At 41.7% G+C, this 24,232-nt stretch overlaps 1 protein-coding gene across 1 annotated transcript in view; it reads right to left on the reverse strand.

The window, feature by feature from the left end:
* The window catches only part of SLC15A1 (solute carrier family 15 member 1), a 64,554-nt gene that overhangs the window by 39,660 nt on the left and 662 nt on the right, over positions 1-24,232 (reverse strand). Inside the window, exons 2-9 of the mRNA XM_054574319.1 lie at positions 9,240-9,256; positions 8,267-8,283; positions 7,783-7,864; positions 7,545-7,686; positions 6,510-6,629; positions 3,976-4,075; positions 3,663-3,753; positions 1,322-1,405 (exon numbers count right to left, since the gene is read on the reverse strand). Of these exons, the coding sequence (XP_054430294.1) occupies positions 1,322-1,405; positions 3,663-3,753; positions 3,976-4,075; positions 6,510-6,629; positions 7,545-7,686; positions 7,783-7,864; positions 8,267-8,283; positions 9,240-9,256 (653 nt within the window). The remainder of the gene's footprint in view (positions 1-1,321; positions 1,406-3,662; positions 3,754-3,975; positions 4,076-6,509; positions 6,630-7,544; positions 7,687-7,782; positions 7,865-8,266; positions 8,284-9,239; positions 9,257-24,232) is intronic.

The raw sequence follows: 24,232 nt of genomic DNA on the forward strand, positions 1-24,232 counted from the left end.
TCCACTGAGCCACACCAGCCTGGGCCTCTTTATCTCCATTTCCTTACCCAGAATTAGAGAAGAGAAGGCATGTATGAGTCTTTTAGGGGAGTATGGAAGTAGTTAAAAAATTAGGGAAGAAATTGAACGTATACAAAAAGGAGAATGCTGAACTCTTGCATAAGTTTATGGAAAAAGCTAAATTTCTACATGAGCAGAAGAGGCAAAAAAGGTGCACATTTGATAGAATTGAAAAAATCAGCAGAGAAAGCGATAGTGCTGACTGCTAACTCTCTAAGTGGGAGAAGTGGCTATGAAGGCTTGAGATGGCAAACTGGGTTCTGTTGCCTTCTTGTACTACTGTTATAGGTTGAATTATGCCCCTATACCCCACTCCAAATATGTTGAAGTCCTTATTCCCAGGACCTCAGAATGTGACAATCAAGGTAAGATGAGGTCATCACAGTGGCCCTTCTCCAATATGATCGGTAGCCCTATAAAAAGGGGACATTTGGAAACAAATGTGCACACAGAGGGAAGGGCATGGGCAGATTGACATTATGCTGCCACAAGCCAGGGTACTTCAAGAGGGAGAGAGTCCTGGAAGACATTCTTCCCAGGGTCTTAAGTGGGAGCATAACCCTTTTGACACATTGATCTTGGACTTCCAGCCTCCAAAACTGTAAATGAATAAATAATACATTTCTTTACAATGAATACATTTCTGTTGGTTGAGCCACTCAGTCTGTAGTATTTTGTTATAGTAGTCCTAAGAAATGAAGACCCCAGCCATTTCTCATGCTAGACTGTCCCATCTCATCACATTTCTTAAAAAGCCAGTGCCAAAAACTCATGTGCAAATGAATGCATCTAATATAAATATATACTCATCTTAGAGGGGAGATATTATACTAGAAACATTTTGAGATGATATAGAAACCTGGTTAGTACTGGAGATATTTAAACAATTGGACTAGGTTGCCATGTCTTCAAGTTGTAGATGGTCACATGTTGACAAGAAGAAAAGCTTTCGGCTATGGGTTCAACTAGTGTAGCCTATTCTATCATCTTCATCTTAATCTGCCTAAATAGTATCCAACTATTTAGATGTCCAGCTCAGTAGATCCCTTTTCCTGTAAACACTTCTTTGATCTTATTCCATCTTAAAAAGTCAAGTCTACTTTCTTTGAATTCTCAGAGAACGTTTAACATGGGATGGCAATTCTTCACACTACTCATTGTTACGATTTGTTACATGAACTTTTAAAAATTGGTCACAATAATCAATGTGAAGCCTTGATCTGAGCATAGGATTGTATTAATTCAACTTGTTTCTACTTACTCAGAGCAACAGCCATGAGAGCAGCAGGAACCCCAAATGCCAATGGGTAACAAGCTTGCTTACTGTGAATCCCACATTCTTGAACTGGGGAGAAATTACAAGATTAAAATTCATTATGGCATTATTAATGCTCATCTAGTTCCCATTTAAAAAAATCTCTTACTGGTTATTACGTATTTGTTTTCACTTAATCTTTTAGGCTTATCTATTTGTCTACTGACACAGCAGGGAAGTTGCTCAGCAGCTTCATTAGATTGGCTCACATGGAGCGGACCAAGGACATCAAAATGCTGGCACCCCAGGTCAGAGGTGGCCAAGCCTGGGAAGAGATTAACTGCTAGGAGCAAAGAAAGAACTGACTTGGAACTTTTGAGGTGATTCCTAACATACTGCAATGATGTGCTTTCTCCTCTCTGATAGGACTGGTTTTTCCTGTCTTTTTGCTTGACCACTTCAGGTACAGGAGGTATGGGGCCATTTCAGAATTTGGTCTCTCTCTAATTAAGTGGATCCTGATTATCAGGTTTTCCACTTATTCCCCTGAATATTTTGATGGTCAGTATTGGCTCCAGTGGGTGTTCCTAGTTTTAGGCTTTCTCCTGTTTCTCAGAGGATATGTCAGTTATGATGCCAGAAACTTTCTCTCGCTTGTTTTGCTTATCTTTGTTTGTGGGGTCCATTCAATTCTTTGTTTGTGATCATTAAGAGCCTGGACCCCATCTCCATCTGCAACAATTTGGCAGCTGAGCAAAGGAGTTTTGTAGTAGAAAGAGCAGGAGATGGAGAATGGTCTAATCTCAGCCTCCAGGTAGATGTCTGATACTGACTAAGCCAAAATTGGTTCTTATGTCCAGTGGGTTTTCTTAGTGGTGGAGATAAAAATGACCAGACCACTCAGTAAATAAAATCAAAAGTGGCTTGGAAAATCATGGTTGCATGTTCCTGAATTCATGCCAGTTTGAAAACAATTAGATGACCAAGAGCAAAGTTCAACTAACTTTTCTGTAAAGAGCCAGAGAGTAAATATTTTAGGCTTTGTGAACCATTTAGTCTTTGTCCCAACTACTCAACCCAGCTTTTGTAGGTGAAAGCAGCCATAGGTAATACAAAAATGGATGGTATTTTCTAAATTTCTGGATTTGGACCAAGAGCCATAGTTTTGCTAACCCCTGACTGGGGAATAATATTAACTCTGAAATCCTAGGATTGGTATAAATAAAATTAAGAATTTCAGAAGGGGCAACAGAGAATTCTGGAAATCCTTTTAATGGAATGCTGGGTCCTCCAGGAATCTGATCCTAAAGGGATTTTAACTTTGTCTTTGACTAGCTATTTCATAATTCTGTAGAGAAAGAAGTTACCTCAATATTTCCTCTTCATGGCAATACAAATAAATTCCCTCTCTGTACATAATATAAATAAATCCCTGTAAGTCAAATCCCTATTTGAACTGACTACTATCCAGTCCCCTCATTAGTTAATAAGTTATATAAAATATTTGTCATGTGCTTATTTCATATTTGTGTGAAAATCAGGATTTCACCTTTAAAAAAGTTATCCTTTAAGACATTCTCTAATTCAAACATGCATAGTAGATACTCTAGTAGGTGGCAAGGTAGGGGAGGGTTGGGAACATAAGAATAAAAACTACTAAATTTTTATACAAAACAAGTTGAAATGTTTAAATAGCCTATGCAGATATTCAGAAATCCCACAAAAAATTTTATTTCATAATTTAACATGATTCAGTGTACATATCACAATCTTGTTTTGCTCTAATTTGTCCCCAAATATTCCCTTCTATATAGGAAATTCACAAACTTTCAGTGGATCACTAGCAAACACAAAACTCTGAGTGGTGTTGCCAGTTGCTGTCTCATCTTTTTTCTTGGGCAGCTCTTTTTGAAATATATGAGATGACAGAAAAGCAAAGAATAAGACTTTGCCACAAAATTCTTCCTAAATCACTGAGCTTCACAGGGGAGCAAAGCTTGAAGGCAAAATGTGTGGTTTCCACAGCCTCTCCTGTCATATTTTACCATGAAAAAGGATTTTGCATTATTAATAATTTAGAAAAATTGACTGCTATGCTAAGGATGCCATAGAGTCTTCAGTAGTCATTAGGATAAGGGATTCAAATAAGATTGAAAAGGAGGTAAAACTCGAAAGAAAAGAAGCCCATATTATGGATTTCAATGTCTACTCCAGTGTGTCTGGTAGCTGAAGTAATGGGGGAGACTAGAGAAACAAAACAAACAAAGCAAGAACTTAAACTTTTAACCTGACTTTCTCCCCACAATTAAAAAAAGGAAAACAGAAGTCCCCTTCTGATATTTTTTACCTCTGAGAATGGGAGTGATGATAGTAGAAAGTAAGCTTCCAGCATTAATGGCCAAGTAAAAGATGGAAAAAAATCGGTTTCTTTGTTTCTCCTATAATAAAAAGGATAAAGTTAAAGTATAATGACTTTGGCTATATATCAACTGATCAAATGTAGCTGATGACCTGACCTTAAGTCTTGGATTCAGTCAGTATCTCACTTTCAAGTCTACTTGAAAAGAATCCAGTGGAGAACAAACTTTGTGTCAGTGGAATTTGATTCCTAGAGGTTTATAGTTCATTTATGTGGTTTCTGTGAAGACATGTGCTCTTACCTGGCCCTCTTCAAACTGATCTCCACCAAATGCAGACACACAAGGCTTGATTCCTCCAGTACCGAGAGCTATCAGCACCAGGCCTGTCATGGACAGTGCCCTACAGAAAGAAGAGGGGTGGGAGTTATTGCTGAAATGTGAGATCCTTATGAGCAGGAGCCTCCTATTTCCTAAATTCCCTCTGAAGACCAGGTGCAGCAGTAAACACAGAGAAGGGACTCAATCTCTATGAAAGGAAAATGCACAGACATGCAGTCTTGACAGGTGAATGGAATTTGATCTCATTGATGGACCTTTAAGTTTACACCATTATCTAATAATTTACTAGCTAGAAACTTTAAAGTAATAGCTTGAGTACTGAATATGAATTTTTGTACAGAGTTCTTTTGCAGCCTTATCATTTTCAGTAAAGGAACAGGTAAGTGAAATGTTTAAGCATTGTCTCTAGTATAATCTCAATAGACTCATAACAGTCATTAAAAACATTAGAAAACAAAGCCCCGGCCAGGTAGCATAGCTGGTTAGAGCATCATCCTGATATGCCAAGGTTGCTGGTTCAATCCCCCAGTCAGGGTACATATAAGCATCAACCAGTGAATACATGGAACAACAAACCCATGTTTCTTTCTCTCTAAAAATAAATAAGAAAGAAAGAAAGGAAGAAAGAAAGAAAGAAAGAAAGAAAGAAAGATTGGTTTAAAAAAATAGAAAACAGGATTTAATTGCAAAGCAGAATATCAAGTTATTTAGTATGATCTTGTTTCCAGAAGACTAGAAATAATAGAGCAAAAGATTTGTTATTATAGTCTTTTACAATATTAAAATATTATTTATAATAATTGAAGGGATAAAGATTTGTTATTTTTATTTTCTTTTGCATTTTCCAAGTTATTTATAACTGTTTTACTTTCTGAATTGGAAAACAAAATCACTCATAGAATCTACCAATCCTCATTTTGTAGTTTCATTGAATTATAGTAGGTACTACAAATTTTAGATTTTATGAATTTTTTTCCATATCTTCTGGGTCACTATGTTGCTTTAAAAATATTTTATGGAACAGATAAAGATACTGTGCATAAGAAAGAATTCTTTAAGAAATCATGTTCATCTTCCTGAATTAGCTGGTTGAATTGCTTCTTCTTTCATTTTTTGTTTAATACAACTTAAGTGCTGTCACCCTAAGAATTGTTTTTATTCCAGAGAGAGAGGAAAGGAGAGAGAAAAGGAGAGAAAAACATCAATGTGAGAGAGAAACATCAATTAGTTGCCACCTGTGCACACCCCGACCAGGGACCGAATCCAGGAATCAAAACTGCAACCTTTTGGTTTTTGGAACAACACTCCAACCAGATCAGCCACACTGGCCAGGGATGTCACTCTAAGCATTATAGAAGACAACAAAAACATGGCTAGTTGAATATAGTGTACCATGTACTCTTGTGAGAATTGTAGGTACGCTCCAATAGTAACGCCATGAAATAGAATAAGTAACTAAGCCTTCTTGAGTACTTCTCACTTGCCGGACAATGTTTCCAGTACTCTATTTGGATTAACACACAACAGTCCTGATGAGGTAGGTGCTATTACGAATAAGGAAAGTTAGGCACAGAGGTTAGGAAACTTACTTAAGACCACACAACTAGTAAAGAGCACAGCCAGAATTTGAATCCACATAGTCAGGCTCCAGAGTCCATGTTCTTAATCAATATTGTAGATTAGAAAAATTGTGGGACAGAGAAGATAAGTTCCCTGGTCTGGGAATCAAATACTAGAAATCTGAGCTGCCAGACTGAACTAATAGCCACTCCTCTTGACCAACACAGTTCCCTATGGGCACCAAGAGTATTGTGTCAAGCAAGGGACCTAGTCTGGACAGCAACCTGATTGACGAACAAACCAGAAATGCAGGGACTGTAGATATGAATTTGAATTTCAATTATATTTTCCCAACCGATAAGATAGTTTAGAGATCAAGGAACTGAAGCACAGGTACAGGAAACAAAATAAATCTTTGTAATGTGTCTACTAGACCCGACTGCAGTTAAGAGAAATTAATTTCACAGAGGAGCATTTGTCAATAGCAGTTTTCATTAAGGACTCAGAACACAAGGCTCAACCAAATATTTATGAAACTGAACTACTGAAAGCTCAACAAAAGTGTAATACAAGACAGAAAACCAAAGGTAGAGAGTCTTGAGGAAATCTGGCACAATTAAAGATCAAGGTCAGTAGGAGTTATGTCCCTTTAGGGAAGATCAAGATTAATAAAAGTATCCTGTGCTCTGACCATGTGAGATGTATTCTGGGCAGTGAGCCTTCAAGTTAGCAATGATTCCATACAACTGTTAGGATGGTGACTTGCTGCAAACCCAACTCTTAGTCAATTAAATGGCTTTCCCTATACTGCTAATGAGGGAGTAAAGGCCTCCTTACAGTTACAGTGAAGTTCAAGGAAAAGGATGAAAAATTAGAGCATCAAATAAGCAACCAGTGGGAGGGTGGGGGTAAGGCAGCAGGTAATAGTAACTCACACATGTACAGCAATGTTGTCAGGGGTTCCATCGTGGTTGAAGTCTGAGAGGTCATTAATGGAGCTTATTGCAGTGATTGCCTGTCCAATGGTGTAGACAATGGATAGTGACACAATTGTCCTGTGTTTCAAGGGATTTAAGAAAATCCATGTTAATTGTACAGTCCACTTCCTACTCCAACACACAAAAAAAGTCCCCTACCTTAAACTTTCAAGAGCCCGGTCACAAATATACTTGTTTCTCAAACTTGAGTAAAACTGGTAGCTTTTAGAAAGGCAACCTGCTGAAGAATTTGTTGCACAGCCCGTAATTGCAGAGCAAAGTTTTGACTGGAGGAGTCAGGGCAAGGGGGAAGGTCCATTTTGTCTTTTAATTCTTTGAAAGACTCAGTGCTTTATTTAACCTAACTACTGGAATCAGTACTGGAACTAGCCAATGAGAGATACTTATCTTGTGACTGGTAACATTTGGGCTGCAGTGGACCATTGATTATTTTTGTATTGTATTAAATTATTTTGAGAGTGATTTCCTGCTGCTGCCCACGTCATGTTTTTGGCCTGGAAGAGCCTCCACTTACTTGCTTATTAAGTCCTAGGAACTTCCTGATAACCTGCTATTGAGTGCACCTCCTGGAGGACTGGGTGAGTGTCATATGTCCTCACTGCCTATGGAGCAGTGTGAGCCTTTTGGCAGCTGGGACGTAAATTAGGGAGCTTCTTTGTTTTCCCTACCATTAACTCAGTGCCACACACATCATTAATGATAGTACTCCTGCTATTTCAAGATGAGGCAAAGATGTTATCCCTGTTTGAAGGAGGGAAAAAAGAGCCTACCAATGCTATTTGCATTCACTGCTAAATGCCAGGCACCGTGCCAAGCTCTGGGGGTACACTGATGAGCTGAAACAGGGTCCAGTATGCTCTCCTAAGAATTTTATATTCCCAATTCTTTGTTCCCACAGTCCACGGTCTCAAATCACAAAGCTAATAATTACTCTTTGGCTTGTTTGTGAATAAGAAAGTTGCAACAACTCACTTGAACTTTCCCAGCCAGGAGTCGGCAATGAGAGCACCGAGAATTGGTGTCAGGTAGCAGAGAGCAACAAACGAGTGGTAGATTGCAGTGGACAGATCATCATCCCAGCCAATGAACCGTGTGAAGTACAGAATCAGGAGTGCTTTCCACAGTGGGGAGGGGGAGGGAAACACAGTTAAGAGTGGCTGTGGTAACTGGCCTTCTTCATGCAAAGGGGCAGGATGTCAAAAACATTTACCTTTCATGCCATAGTAGGAAAATCTTTCACAGAACTCATTGATCACGATGAAGAAGATGCTCAAGGGATACCCAAAGCAACTCTGACAAAAGAAACAGTCTAGGGTTAAAATATGCTCCTCATTGGCCTTGGCCCATATTCACAAATGAGTGCTAATGGCATGAAAAGTGCCTATTTAGAAACTTGTCAGTGACCATCCAGAGGTAGAATATAGGATTTTAAAATTTCTATTACCTTACACTCCACTCAGGGACAATAATAAAATGAAGCACTTAGTTTTGCTGTTAGTCTGAGAAGGGCTATATATACCGTTTCCTAAAGAGAAGGAATGTCATACAGAAACTCGGGATTGTCCTCTCATTCATGTTAAATGCATGATACACATTTGTTATATTAATGAAGCAAAAATATGAACATTTAGGAGCAAAACAGACTAAAGTTTATAAGATGAAGCCAAATGGAAAAGAAAAAAAAGGATACTTACCTGTGGTTTGGACATTCCTGAAAGAAACACAAAGATGCCACTATTAAAGTCAAGTAACTATATTAGATTCAACTTTTTATTGAGTCTAAACTCAGACCCTCTGACTTTTCCTGGCAGTCAGATATGTTCACCAGAGTCCAAGGGTTTCCAACCGCCCCCCCCCCCATGCTCCTTACCTCCAGCCAGGCACCCCCACCCCAACCTGCCCCAGCACAGCACAGCAGGAGGGGAGAGACTGGTAAGTGAGCAAAGCTTCACTCCCATTATGGCCTGAGCTCCACTTCCTCTCTCCCCCTCATCCCCACCCCTTCCCTGGTCCGGGGAAAAATTGTCTTTGATAAAACTGGTCTCTGGATGCCGAAAAGGTTGGGGACTGATGGGATTCCAGATGGCTCCAGCCCTCTCCAGGATCCCAGCCCTGGGCCATGTGTCTTATACAGAGCAGGGCCTGGCAGCTCCAGACAATTCTCACATGCAGTCAGAACAGAGAATCAGAGGCACAGAGAGTGGTGTCAAAGCCATTTCCTTCTTAAAACACTTCAAAGGCTGACTATTGCCCACAGAATAAAATCCAAACTTTTAGCATGTTCTTTAGTATATCACAAGGTCAGTGGATTTGGTAAGGATTAAATAATGGAAATATGAAATGCTTATGGGTACCTAAAACACTGAGGATTCAACCACCATTCATGTTACCTGGGCCCATCCTCCTTCCAGCCCCTCCCCCATGCATAGAAGGCTCCCATGATACCCAAACATTTGTTCACTGAACATGTTGTGCACCCACCCAAAGCCCTTAATGCAGAAGACAACAAATCTGCTGCAAGGAATGCTCCTTTTATGCCCTCCTTCCCTTCATAAAGCCTTCTCTGACCTCCTATGTTACCACAGTGCAATAACAGTTCATATTTTTGCTCTACTTTTAGTGGAAGAATCATGTGCTGACCATCTCCACATCTTTTCCAGTACCTACCAGAGCAGGGCCTATTACTGGAAGAGCAAAAAGACAAAGGGTGAAAATCTAAATGAGTTGGTATAAACCAAGTGCTACTGACTATCTTCTAAACTTAGTGCCCTTCATCCCCACTACCCAGCCCCTGATCTTCTGTCTCCCCTGAATTCTGACAAGAGTTGAACCATAGCCTTGTCTCAAGTCTGAGCATTTCTTTTTTTTTTTTTAATTTACTTTTTAAATACATTTTTCTCTACCTCCCCCCCACCTCTTTCCCTTGCCCCCTCCCACCATCCCTCCCTCAGCTCTTCCCCTTTGGTTTTGTCCATGAGTCCTTGCTATATGTTCCTTGACTTTCTCCTTCCCTTCCCTTTCCCTGCTCCCCCCCTTCTCTCTTGTCTCTGTTGATTTCTTTTCCTTTTAGTGTTGCTGGTCATATCTTCCTTGCATCTTTGCATTGCTGCTTAGGTTCCGCTTATAGGTGAGATCATATGGTATTTGTCTTTCGCCCCCTGGCTTATTTCACTTAGCATGATGCTCTCCAGTTCCATCCATGCTGTCGCAAAGTTTAGTACTTCTTTTTTTCTTTCTGCTGCGTAGTACTCCATTGTGTATATGTACCATAATTTTTTGATCCAATCATCTACTAATGGGCATTTAGGTTGCTTCCAAGACTTGGCTATTGTAAATTGTGCTGCTATGAACATTGGGGTGCATAGGTTCTTTTGTATTGGCGTTTTGGTGTTCTCAGGGTATAGTCCCAGCAGTGGAATCGCTGGATCAAAAGGCAGTTCCATTTTCAGCTTTCTGAGGAAATTCCACACTGCTTTCCATAGTGGCTGCACCAGTCTGCATTCCCACCAACAGTAGACTAGGGTTCCCTTTTCTCCACAGCCTCGCCAGCACCTGTTGTTTGTGGATCTGTTTATGATGGCCCTTCTGACCGGTGCGAGGTGGTACCTCATGGTGGTTTTGATCTGCATTTCTCTGATGGCTAGTGATGCTGAGCATCCTTTCAAATTGAGCATTTCTTCATACTACTTCCTATACCAACACATTGCCCAGTGCTTATCAGTGGCTATTATATTCTAGGCCACTTTCCATAGGGAGTCATCTCCCTCCCCCTCTCCAAATACCACAGACCACATCTTAGAATTCTTAGTTGTTAGGGTCCTCTGAGCCCTGCACCCCACCTCTATTAGGAATCAGTGACTCAATAGTGGCAGTTCTCAAACTGGAGTGTGCCTCAGCATGACCCTGAGGGCTTATGAGAACTGGTTGCTGGGTCATATGCCCAGAGTTGCTGTCTCTGTAGGTCTAGGGTGGCCCCATTAGTTTGCATTCCTGACAAATTCTAAGGTGATGTCGATACCCTGGTCCAGGAACCACACTTTGAGAACTACAGACAGGCTGTGAGGTTGAGTTGCCTAGCTGATCTACATAGGTAAGTTTTATCACTTCCCTGGCCCTGAGACCAGAGGGACCCTTCTATGCCAGTTCAGAGAAGGAATTGACTATAGAAGCTGGACAGCATGCCTAAGTCTCCACCTTGGCTTCCCACCTCAAACTCTCATTTTGTTCCCCTCTCAGGACCCTTCCTCTTGGATCTATTATGTGCAAGTACAGGGCCCCATGGCACAAATAAACAAAACTGCAACTCTGCCTGAGGAACTCTGTTCTTGGCTCAGACCCATGTGGTCTTCCAGGCCCTCCACTCACTGGTCAGGTGGGGCCTTACCTTCTGATTCTGGTCATGCTCTGCTATAGGTATTTGCACTTCTCCAGCTCAGCATGGCTCCATGGCCTCCCACCAGATAGTCTCACTTTGGCCCACTTAAGAACAGTGATACCATTTTAGTTCTTGTCTTCAGGAGGGAAATAAACTTTTCTGATCTCACAGAGCTCTGATTCTGAACTCTTCTTGCCTACAAAAGTACTAGGAGATTCCTCAACACCAAAAGACTGGTTTTCTCTCCAGTTAGACTTCCTTGTGGGGATGGGCTGCTTTGATGGGCATTATGTGAAGATTGCAGGCATGGGTTCATATGATTGAATCTCAGTCCTGTTACTTTCCAGCTGTGACCTTGGGCAGCCTGCCTATCAAATGAGGATAACACCTCCTACCTTACAGGACTGCTATAAGTGTTACATGTGAAAAACCCCAACCCAGATGCATTATTTGGTGGGATATGCTACTACCATGGAATCATCAGCACCATGTATGGTACAATTCACACAGTGGAAATTGAATGTTTGTTGAATAAATACATATCCCAAAGTACTGAGTAATCAAGTATCATGTTCAGATCTTGGCTCTGCTGCTTGCTAGTTTCATTTGCCCCTCCAGGCCTGCTAGCTACCTTCTGCCCACGAGGCTGACCTGCATGGATTTTAGGACACATGCTTTTGTAAAGCCCATTGGCAGTATTGGAAGCCCAGTTTCATTGCAGTGGTGCTCTGTTTTCTCGAGGACATGGCAGGACCTTATGATGTTCTTCCTACTTAGACTTCATATAATGTGGTATTACCACTGTCTCCCAAAGACACAGCAGAGGGTGATACCTATGCTAGGGCTCACACTGGTTCTTGCAGTGGACCTTCTCTAGAAAAACAAGAGGGAGGTATGAAAACCCAAACTCAACAGAGATAGCCTGGAGCTTCACTGTAATCATACCTTCTGCATATTTCTCAGGATTTTGGTTTTCAAGGAAAGACTTTGCCTGGCCAGGGCAGCATCTATAATTTTTTTTCTAAATATTATTTAATGCTGATTATTTGTTAAATAATAATGGCAAAGGTTTTGTTTAGTTCAAATATAAATAGGGCTATAGAAAAGAGACTAAAACAACCAGAGAACTTAGGTCTTGTTATAACCAACACAACCAGAAGTACATTATTGAAAATGGTATCTCTAAGCTCACTCAAGAGAAAATCTGAGTAAAGCAGTTTAGAATCAAGCGTGCCTTGGTGCCAGGCACATAGCAAGCACTGAATCAAGGCTGGTTCTTATTGTTATTCCAAGCCTAGCATTGCTTTTGTCTTTCTTTTGGCTAAAGAACTTAATAAAATAAATGTATATTATAAATTTCTATGATTACTGACTTGGGGGGAATAACAGGAGAAAACAAGAAAGACAGCCTATCACTTCTCATTACTTAATGAAATCTTTCCATTCAGGTGACTATTTCCTATTATCTAACAAAACACTTTCCATATTTTAAACCATTTAGGGATGGAAACCCTAACTTTAACCATTTGTTACCTAGAAATTAAGAACTCCGTCAGCACCATGATGGGTTTAAAGAGTGCTTTTCTAGTACTCAGACTTGGGAAGAGAAGGGATGAGGCATTTTGCTGAAGTCTAACAGAGGAACTCTCACCTTCATGTCGAGAGAAAATTGTTCCCTACCATTACCAAGAATAAAATTGGGGGAATACTTTAAGTGTTGCATAATGTGTTAGAGATGGTATTTCTGAAGTTGTATGGTGTGGTAGGCAGAACGCTGGTACCCTGAAAATGCCCATGTCCTAATCTCTGGCAGTTGTGGCCATGTTACCTTCCATGGCAAAGGGACTCTGTGAATGTCATTCAGTTAAAGACCTTGAGATGGGGTGGCCCCAGGGCAATCACAAGGGTCCTTAAAAGAGTCTAAGGAAGAGATATGAGGAAAGAAGCAGAGGTTGGAGCAATGGCAATTGCTGGAAGGCCATCATGAGACAAGGAATGCAGTGGTCTTGAAAAGCTAAAAAAGGTGAGGAAATGGATTCTCTCCTGGAGCCTCCAGAAGGAACACAGCCCTGCTGACACTTTGATTTTAGCTCAGTGAGACCCAGGTCAGCTTCTGGCCTCCAGAACTATAATATAATAACTTTGTGACATTTTAAGCCACTAAGTTTGTGCTAATTTGTGACAGCAGCAATAAGAAATAACACATGGGTTGGCCTCAAGCCTTTGTAAACATAGGTTTTTTATCACAATTTACACAGAACCAAGACTCAAACTTCCTAGCAGTTTTATTTGTTGGCAGAATGCCCTTTTTATAATTTTTTTCCTAAGGTGTATTTTCTACCTGGTACCTTAGAAGTCCACACCGGGCACCTGCCTTTTTGATTTGGCAGAATCTGTATGTGCCTTTTTGATTTGGCAGAATCTGTATGTGCTCTGCTACTTTCTGCAGGTTACTGACTCCCTCACTAATGCTGGGCTGCTGCCTTCCGGGGGTGCTACAAAGCAGGAGTGGTCTGCCAATGGTTTCACAAACCAAGATTAAAATGAATTAAGTTGATCATTATTCTTTTCAGGCCATGCCCATGCCTCACAAAATAGGTCACATGAGACCCAAGGGAAGGTAGTAGCCTCTGCTAGAATACACTTAGCCTCACTCTTAGCCTAAGTGGCTTCTGAGTTAAGGTGAGAACTCCTCTCTCAATATTGCTCCTGAATCTAATAGGGGGAAGGACATGGGCCTTGGAAATAAAGAGGTTAAACCACAGCTTGGAGACATTCTTCCTAGCCATGTGGCTTTGTTCAAGGCACTTAACCAGTGGACTTCCTTTCCTTCATCTAGAGAGGCTAACACCTTCTTTGCAAGTTGATTAATAAGAATCTACATTAATAAAATGAAGTTTGTTATTCACTGCACCCCATGAAGACAGGTGGGTATTATAGATGGATGTTTGGAATGAACTGACTTAAAATGAAAATATGAAGAAGAGTTTTCTATGGAGAGCCTTGGCAGGAGTGAGAAGGCTCTCAAAGAAAGATGCAGTCCCCTCCAGTGTTGCTCACATTGACCAAAGGCAGAAGGCCCTTATGATGTCACCCTTGAAACTACAGGCATGGAGATTAGGACAGAGAAAAGTCAATCTTCTCAAATACAAGACACAGTGGCAAACATTGCTTTTCAATCAAGCTACTTTTCCAATGAGCAGCACTACAGTGTGTGACATGTGGGTACCTGTAAGGGTTTAAGAATCATTTTTAATTCCCCAGGGCAGTGGGTCTCAAAGTGGGATCTCTGGACCAGCAGCAGTGGCACTTGGTAACTTATCAGAAATGCAGATTCTCAGATCCATCCCAGACCAACCCAATCAGAAACTCTGAGGGTGGGACCTGGCTCACTGCAAGTTATCAAGCCCTTGCATTGATCCTGAAGTCTAGAATGACACTACAGAGCATGAAGAGATGGGCCTGGTGCAAAGGGGTACATACTAAGTGGCCACTCCTATCCAGGTGATTAGCTCCTCTGATGTGATTCTGGCCTTTGCTGTTTCTTCTGGTTCCATCCTTGTCTTACCTTCCCAGTCTTCTGGACACCCAACCTGCTCCCTATACAGTCAGACCTGCTGCTCCGCATAGCACTCAAAGCCCTTTGGGATCTGACTTCCATCTTCCTCCACCTCACATGGAGTGCAGGCACACGACTTTCTCTCTGCACCAAGCTCTTCATAGCTCCCTGCACCATTATGGGGGTTAGCACCTCACTTGTCCTCTTAGTCTCCCAAATATTTTCTCCCCATCTTAGGTCTTTTTGGCTTCTTTACAACTGCCCCTGACAGAGCAAGTTGTTCTGATTTCTGAAAAATGTGGGAGCCTCACAAGTCACTTTTTTTTCCTTTGAGAAAACAGTGTATACTACTTCAAAAAGAGCCTACCAGGACATGCACAAGGCATAACTGTGGTTGATCTGAGGCAAGGCAATGTGGGAATACAGGGGAAGAGGAAAAAGGATGAGTGACTTGTGTTGCACAGTTGTTGTTTGTTTTTTTTTCCCCAAAATCAATCATCTTTGATCAAGAAGTGAAAAGTGCCCTGGCCACTATGGTTCAGTTGGTTGGAGCATCATCCTGTAAACTAAAAGGCTGAGGGTTTGATTCCTGGTTAGGGCACATGCCTAGATTGTGGGTTCGGTCCCTGGTCAGGGTGCATACAAGAGACAACCGAAAGATGTTTCCCTCTCACATTATGTTCTTCTTCCTCTCTCTCCCCCTCTCTTCACCCTCTCTAAAAGCAGTAAGCATGCCCTCAGGTGAGGATTGAAAAAAAAAGGGAAAAGTGCTTTTCTTTCCTTAAATGAGTGATTCCATAACAGCAGATTAACTTGAGACAAAATTCTGTGCCTGTAACTTAGTCCCTTGTTTCTGAAGTGGCTCTTCTTGAGTCTGTTTCTTGACTGTTCCTTGGCAAGTAGAATAGGGAAATTGAGACAGGTGGCTGAACAAACTGGCCTGGCAATTTACAAGCAGATACGAAAGGTCACCTCCCTAGAGATAACATCTAGGCCTCAGTTGTGTTTCAGCTCCAGGGCCAGAAAAGCAGCTGCACCAGGTGGGCGATGCCAGGGCCAACTGCAATGACTGAAGACCCCCCTGCCCTGGCACTGACCAATCAGAGGAGACCATGACCCTGAAAGAGCACACCCGGAGAACTGATGAATATTCTGCTGAAACCCTCCCCTGAAGACGTCCCCTGGGATTCCTGTCTGCAAGAGAGAAATTAAAGCCTTAAGATAAAAGATGCAGTGTGCACTCTCCCTTTGGGGAGCAGCCTAAGCCATTCCTTTCTTCTTCCCCCACTTCTTTGCCCACAGCCACCCATGTCCTAAACTCCAAGGCAATGCACATGTGGCAGCTTGTTCCAGGCTAACCCCCTGAACCTGTCCCCAAGGCCTCCTCTTCTCTGCCTTTCCAGTGGGCTAAGGCAGCCCAGCTTACACTTCCCTGTTGTTTCTTCTATGCTAAGCTGTTTGTTTTTTCACTGTCCCCAGCTTTAATAAATGGATCCTCATAGTCACCTGGATTCTTGTTGTGAAATCTTTCCTATAGGAAGTCAAGAACCCACGGACTACAGCTGGCCGTAGGCCGACCCACTCAGGGTCAGGCCCTTGTCTGGTAACAATTTCATGAGTTTCTTTTCTGCTTACTTGAATGTTTTGCCACATTTCCTACCCTCAGGGTCCCTGCTAGTCCACATGGCACTTATTTTATGCATTAGAAAATTATAATCTTTCAGGCCAGATGCTGGCCAAGGAGGGATGGCTTGACAAGTGGACAATGGTGTGGCTCCAATAAGAAAAGTTGTCCCTGGGAGGATGCATTGCTTGGGAATAGAGCATGGGCTACATCCCAGCCAATGGGGCCCTATTGTTCAGGCCTTTATGCAGGATACAGCCGGTGCACCTATGGGCAGAGGCCCTGTCCATCTTTCAATTCTCTTCTTTTTAAAATAGAAACAGCTCCCTTTCCACAACCACCTTCTTTCCCACTAAGAGGGAATCTATTTGTTTCTTGATTCTCAACAAGTAGCTACATAAACACAGAACACACTCATGTATGGTCTGCAGAATCAAGTCACTTTAATCAAGCCACTGGTTATCTTGTTTGCACCATTGGGGAAAGCTAATGAGTGATCAGTCCTTTCAGAACTAAAAGTGTCAACTAAACCCCAATAACATGAAGCTACTTTAGAAATATGGGGCAATCAGTGCTAATGGGACAACATAGGTTTTATTAAGTGACTTTGGCATGATGCCATTGCAAGGAATGGCTCAGCTCTGGAGTACTTGCAATCTTGGTTGTACGCACACAGGCAACAGGCAATGCAGGCAAAGGTGTGAGCCCAGCTGAGGAGGAATGGAGCTTTCTGTCCAGTTCCCCCACTGCCCAAAAGACAGATACAGAATATAAAACCACTTAGCTATAGACTGGCATAGTCTTCTCAGCAACAGGGTATCTTGTGATGCATGTTGCCATCGTGAGCCTCTGTTGTTTCAGTGTTGCCCTTTTTGTTGTGGGAACAGGAACCACAGGGAGCTGGCACCTTTGGCTAGTCTTCCCTTGCTGTGGGAGTAATAAACTGCCTTATTGTGTCGTTAGCCATCCATCAGCCAGGTCTAGTTCTTGCCTTGTCCTGGGTTTGTCTGACAGCCATGCCTTTGCCTTTTTTTAAATCACCTCGTTCCTCATCTTGGGTGTCCACTGGTCAGGACAGAGGGAAACAGCTCATTAGTTTGCTGGGGTTGCCATAACAACCTACCACAAATGGAGTGGCTAAACACAATGGAAATTTATCAACCAACAGTTCTGGAGGCTGCAAATCGAAGATGAAGACTTGGACAGAGTTGGTTCCTTCTGAGGGCTATGGGGGAAAATCAATTACAGGCCTCTTCCCTAACTTCTGGTGGTTTACTGGCAATCTTTAACTTGTAGGAGCAACATCCTGATCTCTACCTTCAACTTCACAAGGTTGTCTTCCTGTGTGCATATCTGTGTCCAAATTTCCCAATTTTGTAAGGACCCAGTCACATTAGATTAGGGGCCCACCTACTCCAGTACGACCTCATTTGAACTAATTTTAACTACGATGATCTTATTTCCAAACAAGGTTACATTCTGAAGTACCAGGGGTTAGGACTTCAGCACATGAATTTAGGGGGTTTGGGGATTAACAGAGTTCAAGCCATAACAGAGAGCATTTGTGGTATACAACCTACTGTATAATAAAGATATTCTCCTACATTTTAAAAAAGACTTCTACACATGATTGCCTAAAATTATAGCCTTAAGAGGCCCATAATCGCTGCCTTTGATGGTTTCACAAATAAGCTGTGACTTTTATCATTGTTTCCATATCTACAGATGTGCATCACTGACCACCATTTCTGTTCTCTTTCAGAAAGAAATGATCTCTATGGGTCTCAGGATCCAACTGGCTTTGGATATGCCCCAAGATTGTTTGTTCCTCAATTGCAAGGAAAGGGCAACCAGGCCAGAGGATGTTAGAGAGTTAATATGCAATAACCTGTTATGCAAAACAGAAAGATCCAGGCACAGGCTTAAGCTTTGCCTCAGGTTTAGGCAGGGAACAGTTACTCCAGGGAGATGGTTTTACTGGGTGTTAGGAAGGCAGCTCTTGTTCTCCAAGTTATGTCCTTTATCTACACCTGGACAGTCTTTTATTCTAGAAGAACATCCTTTATTCTGCATGTCAAGTCAGGCTTACTTTAAATGTGGTGACTGCTGAGAGAGAATAAACAAATATATTCTCAGGTTAAAGATAAGACAGACTTATCCTCAGAGTAGCCTCCAAAGTGAAACAAGGGAACAGAAAAAGAAGGGAAGCAGCTATCAGCCTCCCGAACAGCACCATCTCACCACAGGGAATTGCACACACCTGACAGGTGACACTAGCAAGTACATCAGCATTGACCCTAATAATATTGTTTACTGTTGTAGGAGAAAACAATGCCAAAGAGATGCAAGTGTCACTAAATCAAGAGGAACCAATCTCCTGGTCCTTTGCGGGGTGAGGGGCAGGGGACAGGGGGGTTGCTTTGGAGGCAGTTAAGTTAGAGACCCTAAATATTAGATACAAAGATTTACTCTTAGATGCTAAATCCTGGCTAGAAAATTTGCTTTATAATCACGGTAAATGTGAAGTTAGGCTACAAAGCTAGGTACAAAATGCACACTTCCCCCCCCCAGTTTATATTTAGATTACACATGCCTCATTCATATCATGAGTCTATCTATAAGAAATTTCCAGAACTAGGATGCTGTTAAAATACTTGCATATTTAAAATTCTGTTAGATATTACCTAACAACTCTCCATAAAAGTGTAAGGTGACTCATTTTTTCCAGTCTTGTAATTTTTAAATGAGCATGCATAGAAGAAACAGCTATAAAGAAAAGTTTAAAAATCAATAGCTAAGTGTTGCCTGGAAATTTTATCCAGAGATCCACGGTATGGTATTAACAGAATATAGGCATATTTTTTAGAATTAATTTGAGGTAAATTACCTGAGTCTATGACATCACTGTGATAATTTCTGATTCACCTAATATTATACATGGGAAGTGTTTTCTACACACTACTTCTGTTATTAAATGGCTTGTTGTTCACAATCAATTAAAACTATGACCATAAAAGTCCATCTGCCTCTTTTGGGGAAGACACCAGTCACCAAATTTAGCACCTAAGCTGAGGATGCAAGTTACAATATAGTTATTTTTATACATGAAGAATATTTTTTAGCTAATGTTATGTATAAGTGATGTACATATTTCAGAGATAACATTTTCTATTACCAAGTATCCTGGGTTAAATGGTGTGTGCCCCCAAAGCTAATTTCCGCCTTAGAATCTCAGATTGCAACCTTATGCAGTGAAATGGGGTCACTGTAGTCATAATATGTTAAAATGAGGTCATACTGGAGTAGAGTGGGTTTTCAATCCAATATTACCAGTGTCTGTTCTTTTAAGGAGACAGCCATGTGAGTACAGACATGCACAGAGGAGAGATGAGGTGATGAGGTGAAGACACACAGACAGGGCATGGTGGCCAGGTGACCATCGAAGCAGAGATCAGAGTGATGCATCTATAAGCCAAGGAATGCCAAGGATTGGTGCCAACACCAGAACCTAAGAGGAAGACATGGAACAAATTTTCCTCAAGGGTCTTCAAAGGGAGCATCACCCTCCCAACACCTGGGTTTTCAGCTTTCAACCTAGAGAACTATGAGAGAATACACTTCTATTGCTTTAAACCACCCAGTTTGTGTACTTCCCTTACAGGAGCCATGGGAAACAAATATACCATGTGAATTTCTGTGTTTTGACTCAATGAGAAAAAAGATTTGTTCCTCCAAGAACACCTCAAATATACCCCCTGATAGTCCTAATAGATTTCATTACAACATCTTCCTGTTTGGGGCAGATTGTAGAAGTTTTAAATGCTTAGTATGAGAGCTTTCAATGAGTAAATTATGTAAGTACATGTTGTGAATTTTCCAGTCTTAAGCCTGATAATTAAACCACATTTTCCTTTGGGTATTTGCTCAGCTTTACAACCTCCACACAATGACTGATGATTCTAAACCCAAACCCAATGAGAGGCTCCTTTCGGCAGTCCAGTGGGAGGCCTTGGTTGGATTCCAATCTGGAGGAATTAAATCATCTATGAGGATCCTATCCCTTCCCCCTGACTCTGGTAATTTCCAATTGAAGAGCCTGTCCGGTGAATCATTAGCTGCAATTGTACCCAATCTCAGCAGCAAGCAGAAGCATGGCCAGGCCTGTCTGACACAGTCCCATTCACATCAACACCATGAGATGACCCCGTGGCCAGTTTCCTCAGTGATATATTTTTGGCCTCTGAAACCAAGGGACAAAATTACAAAACAGTAATTCTCTGGTTCTTTGTGTTGCAACCCCAGTCTATGAGTCAATGTTCTCATTTACCTGCTCATGATACTGCTCTCATTCTTTCATCATCTTCAGAGTCCACCCATGGTTTTAGTTCCTTATCAGCTCCCCTGGGACACCCAGCTACTTTCTCTCCTGCCAGGGTTGAAATCAAGATGCAATTGTGTCCTAGCACCTCCCTGAGATGGGACACAGCTGGCTGTGTAGTCCCAGCCCTTCCTTACACTCATCCCCTGATGACTGTCCCTCTCAGTAATGAACTTTCCTGGTGGCTTAACTAGCCCATTGACTAACAATGACTCAAAAGGCAGAGAAAATTATTAATAAAAAAATCCAAGTAAACCAAAAATGGAATAATTCCACTCAGGACATTTTGTAGAGGTGTGAAAGATTATGTAAAAATTTAGCATTAAGATGGCAAATCTTCCGACTTTGACAAGCCACTATTAGGGTCTGCTTTCACTGGCTTTATACTTCATGCACCTCAACTGTAATTCAGTGTGGAAAAATGTTGTTTATGGGCTTGTGTTCCTGCCCCTGAGTGTATGTATTTCTTTAAGGCAGGACTATTTTATACCTTTACATGGTAAATAAATATCTGCATAGATTTTTAAGGAATTTAGACCTGCCCCCTGGACCACATTGATTCATCACTTCTATTTTTTTCCACCCCATACCCTTAGCCTTTGCAAGCTAGTTTGCAAATTCACCCAAAACTTGATCATCATTGACAACCCAGGGGCCAGATTGCTTGAGAGCTTCTAGCCACGATCTTATTTTGGGGCACGGTGGCAACATTTGGACAAGGCAAGGGTCAAGAAAAAGAGAGCCTGTCATTTAAAGCAGTGATTTTCCAAGTGTGGTCCTGGGACCAGCAGCAGTACCTGGGAGCTTGTACAACATTAACCCTTGAAACTTGCCCTAGACATCCTGAAGCAGATACTCCATGGATAGGGCCTGGCAACCTGTTAGAATAAGCCCTCACTCTGATGATCCTGATGCACACTGAAGTTTGAAGACCACTGACTTAAAGTCATGTCAGCATGGAAGAACCAATATCAGTTACCTCTTCTTGCTGTGTGGGAGGAAGAATGTTCACCTCCCAGAAGTTGACTCCTAGGGGTCAGAGCCCAAGGCCACCTTTGGTGTGGAGCTTCTAGCTGTATACATACAGCCTGTAGCAGAAGTGCCAGCTGCTCTGGGACCTCAGCCTTGTTCTTTGGGTTACTCAAGAGCCTCTCGCAAGAGGATAAGATGCAGAAGGATTTTTAAATGGCCCAGTCTGTCACACTTTTAAAGCTAGTCCATCATTTTATGCTCAGGCAGGAGGCCTACTTATAAAACTCACCAGAATCCCATACAAGGCCATCAGGAGGCTGAGAATTGGGGAAGAGGGGCAGGAACATAATAAAGTGTCCTTTCTTAAGTGAGTGAATTTCTCAAATCAGCCTGGAGGCCTTGGGAGAGAGAGAGAATTTGAAGCCCCCTCATACTTAATTTTCTCTTCTTTTCTTTTTTCTTTTTTGTATTTTTTTCCATTACCATTTAGTCCCATTATACTCCCCTGCCCCTGCCCCTGCCCCGCAATCACCACACTGTTGTCCATGTCTGAGTCCTTTTTCCTTTTTGCTGAGTCCCTGTACCCCCTAACCTCCCTTCACCCCTTTAGCTGTCCTCCTGCTCTTTATCTATAAGTCTAATTAATTTTCAGTAACATATATGGCAAATGACGGAGCAGGATCTATGGTTTTTCAGACCAAAGTAACTTGTGGTAACAACAGCTTTAATGTAGATGCTTGCTAAACTGTGGGTAAGGAAGTGGGGTGGGGTGAGAAGGGAGAGATCAAATACTAAAAATCTTTGAAGCAAGTCTAGCCTCACAAAAGGCCTCAGAGGTGGCACTCCAGTCACTTGAGGGGTCTTCGGTCATTCTGAGACCTAACTACACAAGACAGCCCTTGGAAAACTGACCTTCTCTCCACCCCTGACTCTGATCGGCACAGCCATACTTTAAGGCAAGGGCCAGCACACTATGGTTCATGGGCCAAATCTGGCATGGTTTCTGTATTTTTAAATGATGAAAAAACAATTTTAAAAGACTATTTAGTGACACATGAAATTACATAGAATTCACATTTCCATGTCCATAAATAAAGTTAAAAAAAATCCTCATCTGAGGATATGTTTATTGATTTTTAGAAATATGAAAGGGGGGGGTGTGGGGAGAAAGAGAGAGAGAGAGAGACATCGATTGGTTGCCTCTCATAGGCACCCTGCCCAGGGAGTGCACATGCAACCTATTGGTGCATGAGACCATGCTCCAACCTGGCCAGGGCCATAAAGAAAGTTTTATTAGAATACAGCTCCACCCTATTTGTTTATATATTTTGAACTACAAATGTGAAGAAAAGTTTTCCGACTCCTCTTAAAGCAAAGTGTTGGCATTAGTGATTCTAACCAGATTCTGCAGCCAGGTTCAGCTATGCATCCTCACCCCAAAGCAACTTTCTATCCAGTTTATTCTAGTGGATTCTTGTTGCTTGTGTTACTAAGTCTAACTAATGCCTTAAAGGCATGGTTCTGACTCTCCTCATGTCTCTCACTTTCCTATTCAGTCATAACTTCTGCCTCTCCATTCCTAGGGTGAGTGAAAGAACCTAGTGTGAAAATTAGTTCCAATGACACATGAGGTAAAATCAGCTCAAAGCAAACATTTTTCTGCCAACTGTCTCCTTGCTTCTTTCCCTCCTTTTGCATTCACCAACTGTTCTAAGTGTCCCCTTCAGTCACCAGGGGATCTAAAACATCTTGGCATAATCTAAGCACCAAAGATCTTAAAAGGGGAAGTTGCCACTAGGTCTTTACTAAAAACATTTCCTAATATTTGTTTCACTACTAACTAAACTTAGATATTAAAAATTTAGGACCTCAGTTAAAAATAAAACTGTTGTGTGCATATAAACTTTTTGTTGCTACCCACATGCTATACCGAACTCAGTTGCAAAATAAAAAACAAACCTTACTTAAGAACCAATTTGCAAACTGGAGTCAATTAACTAGGGTTACGCTTCAAAAACTAATTGTGTTCATTCGTCAATAATCAGCTATCCTGATTGGAATTATTTTAGGGAAGTTGTAAATCAGCACAGATGCTACTCAGGTAGTTGCCATCTAAAGATCAAAACAAATACTCAGAGCACCTTCCAGAAAAGTTAACCAACAAACAAGCCAATGGTGTTTGAGGTGAGATCCAGAACTCCAGCCCAGGAGTTGGTCAGCCTGAGAAGTACACACTGCTGAGAGCCTGCACCTGAGAGAGGCTGTTGCATCTTTCTGGAAGAGCACAGTTAGCCACAACTATGAGTCCCACATGTGAAGCACTCAGAACTGTTACCTCAGAACCATGGCAATGCATGGGACAGTGAGACTGTGTGAGCCCACACAGGTGATACACTCTTATACACCTCAACACAGCCACTGAGGTCAGCACTGATATTTCTCTTCAATGGCTGAGGAAGTCAGGCCCAAAGGGCTTACTTTACTTATGCAAAATCATAGAAGTAGCAAGTGGTAGAATGGGAGTGCTGTCAGGTTAGAGTCAGACCCCCAAAGCCACACTATCCCTGCCTGGGCCCATCCATGGCAACCAGAGGGGATCACTTGATTTGCCTTCCCCATATTTAAGGGAGAAGAGGTCTGGCTGATCTCTGATCTTTTCCAGAGCTTAGTCTTTGCTTCTGCATTCATTGCGCAGCGATTTATTCTGAAGCCCGCAGCATTAAGTTGTTTCCTAGATGTTCTGCTGACACTT

This window comes from Pteronotus mesoamericanus, unplaced genomic scaffold (genome assembly GCF_021234165.1).
Source record: "Pteronotus mesoamericanus isolate MK-2021 breed Mesoamerican mustached bat unplaced genomic scaffold, CSHL_Meso_final contig_26, whole genome shotgun sequence".
Classification (NCBI taxonomy): domain Eukaryota; kingdom Metazoa; phylum Chordata; class Mammalia; order Chiroptera; family Mormoopidae; genus Pteronotus; species Pteronotus mesoamericanus.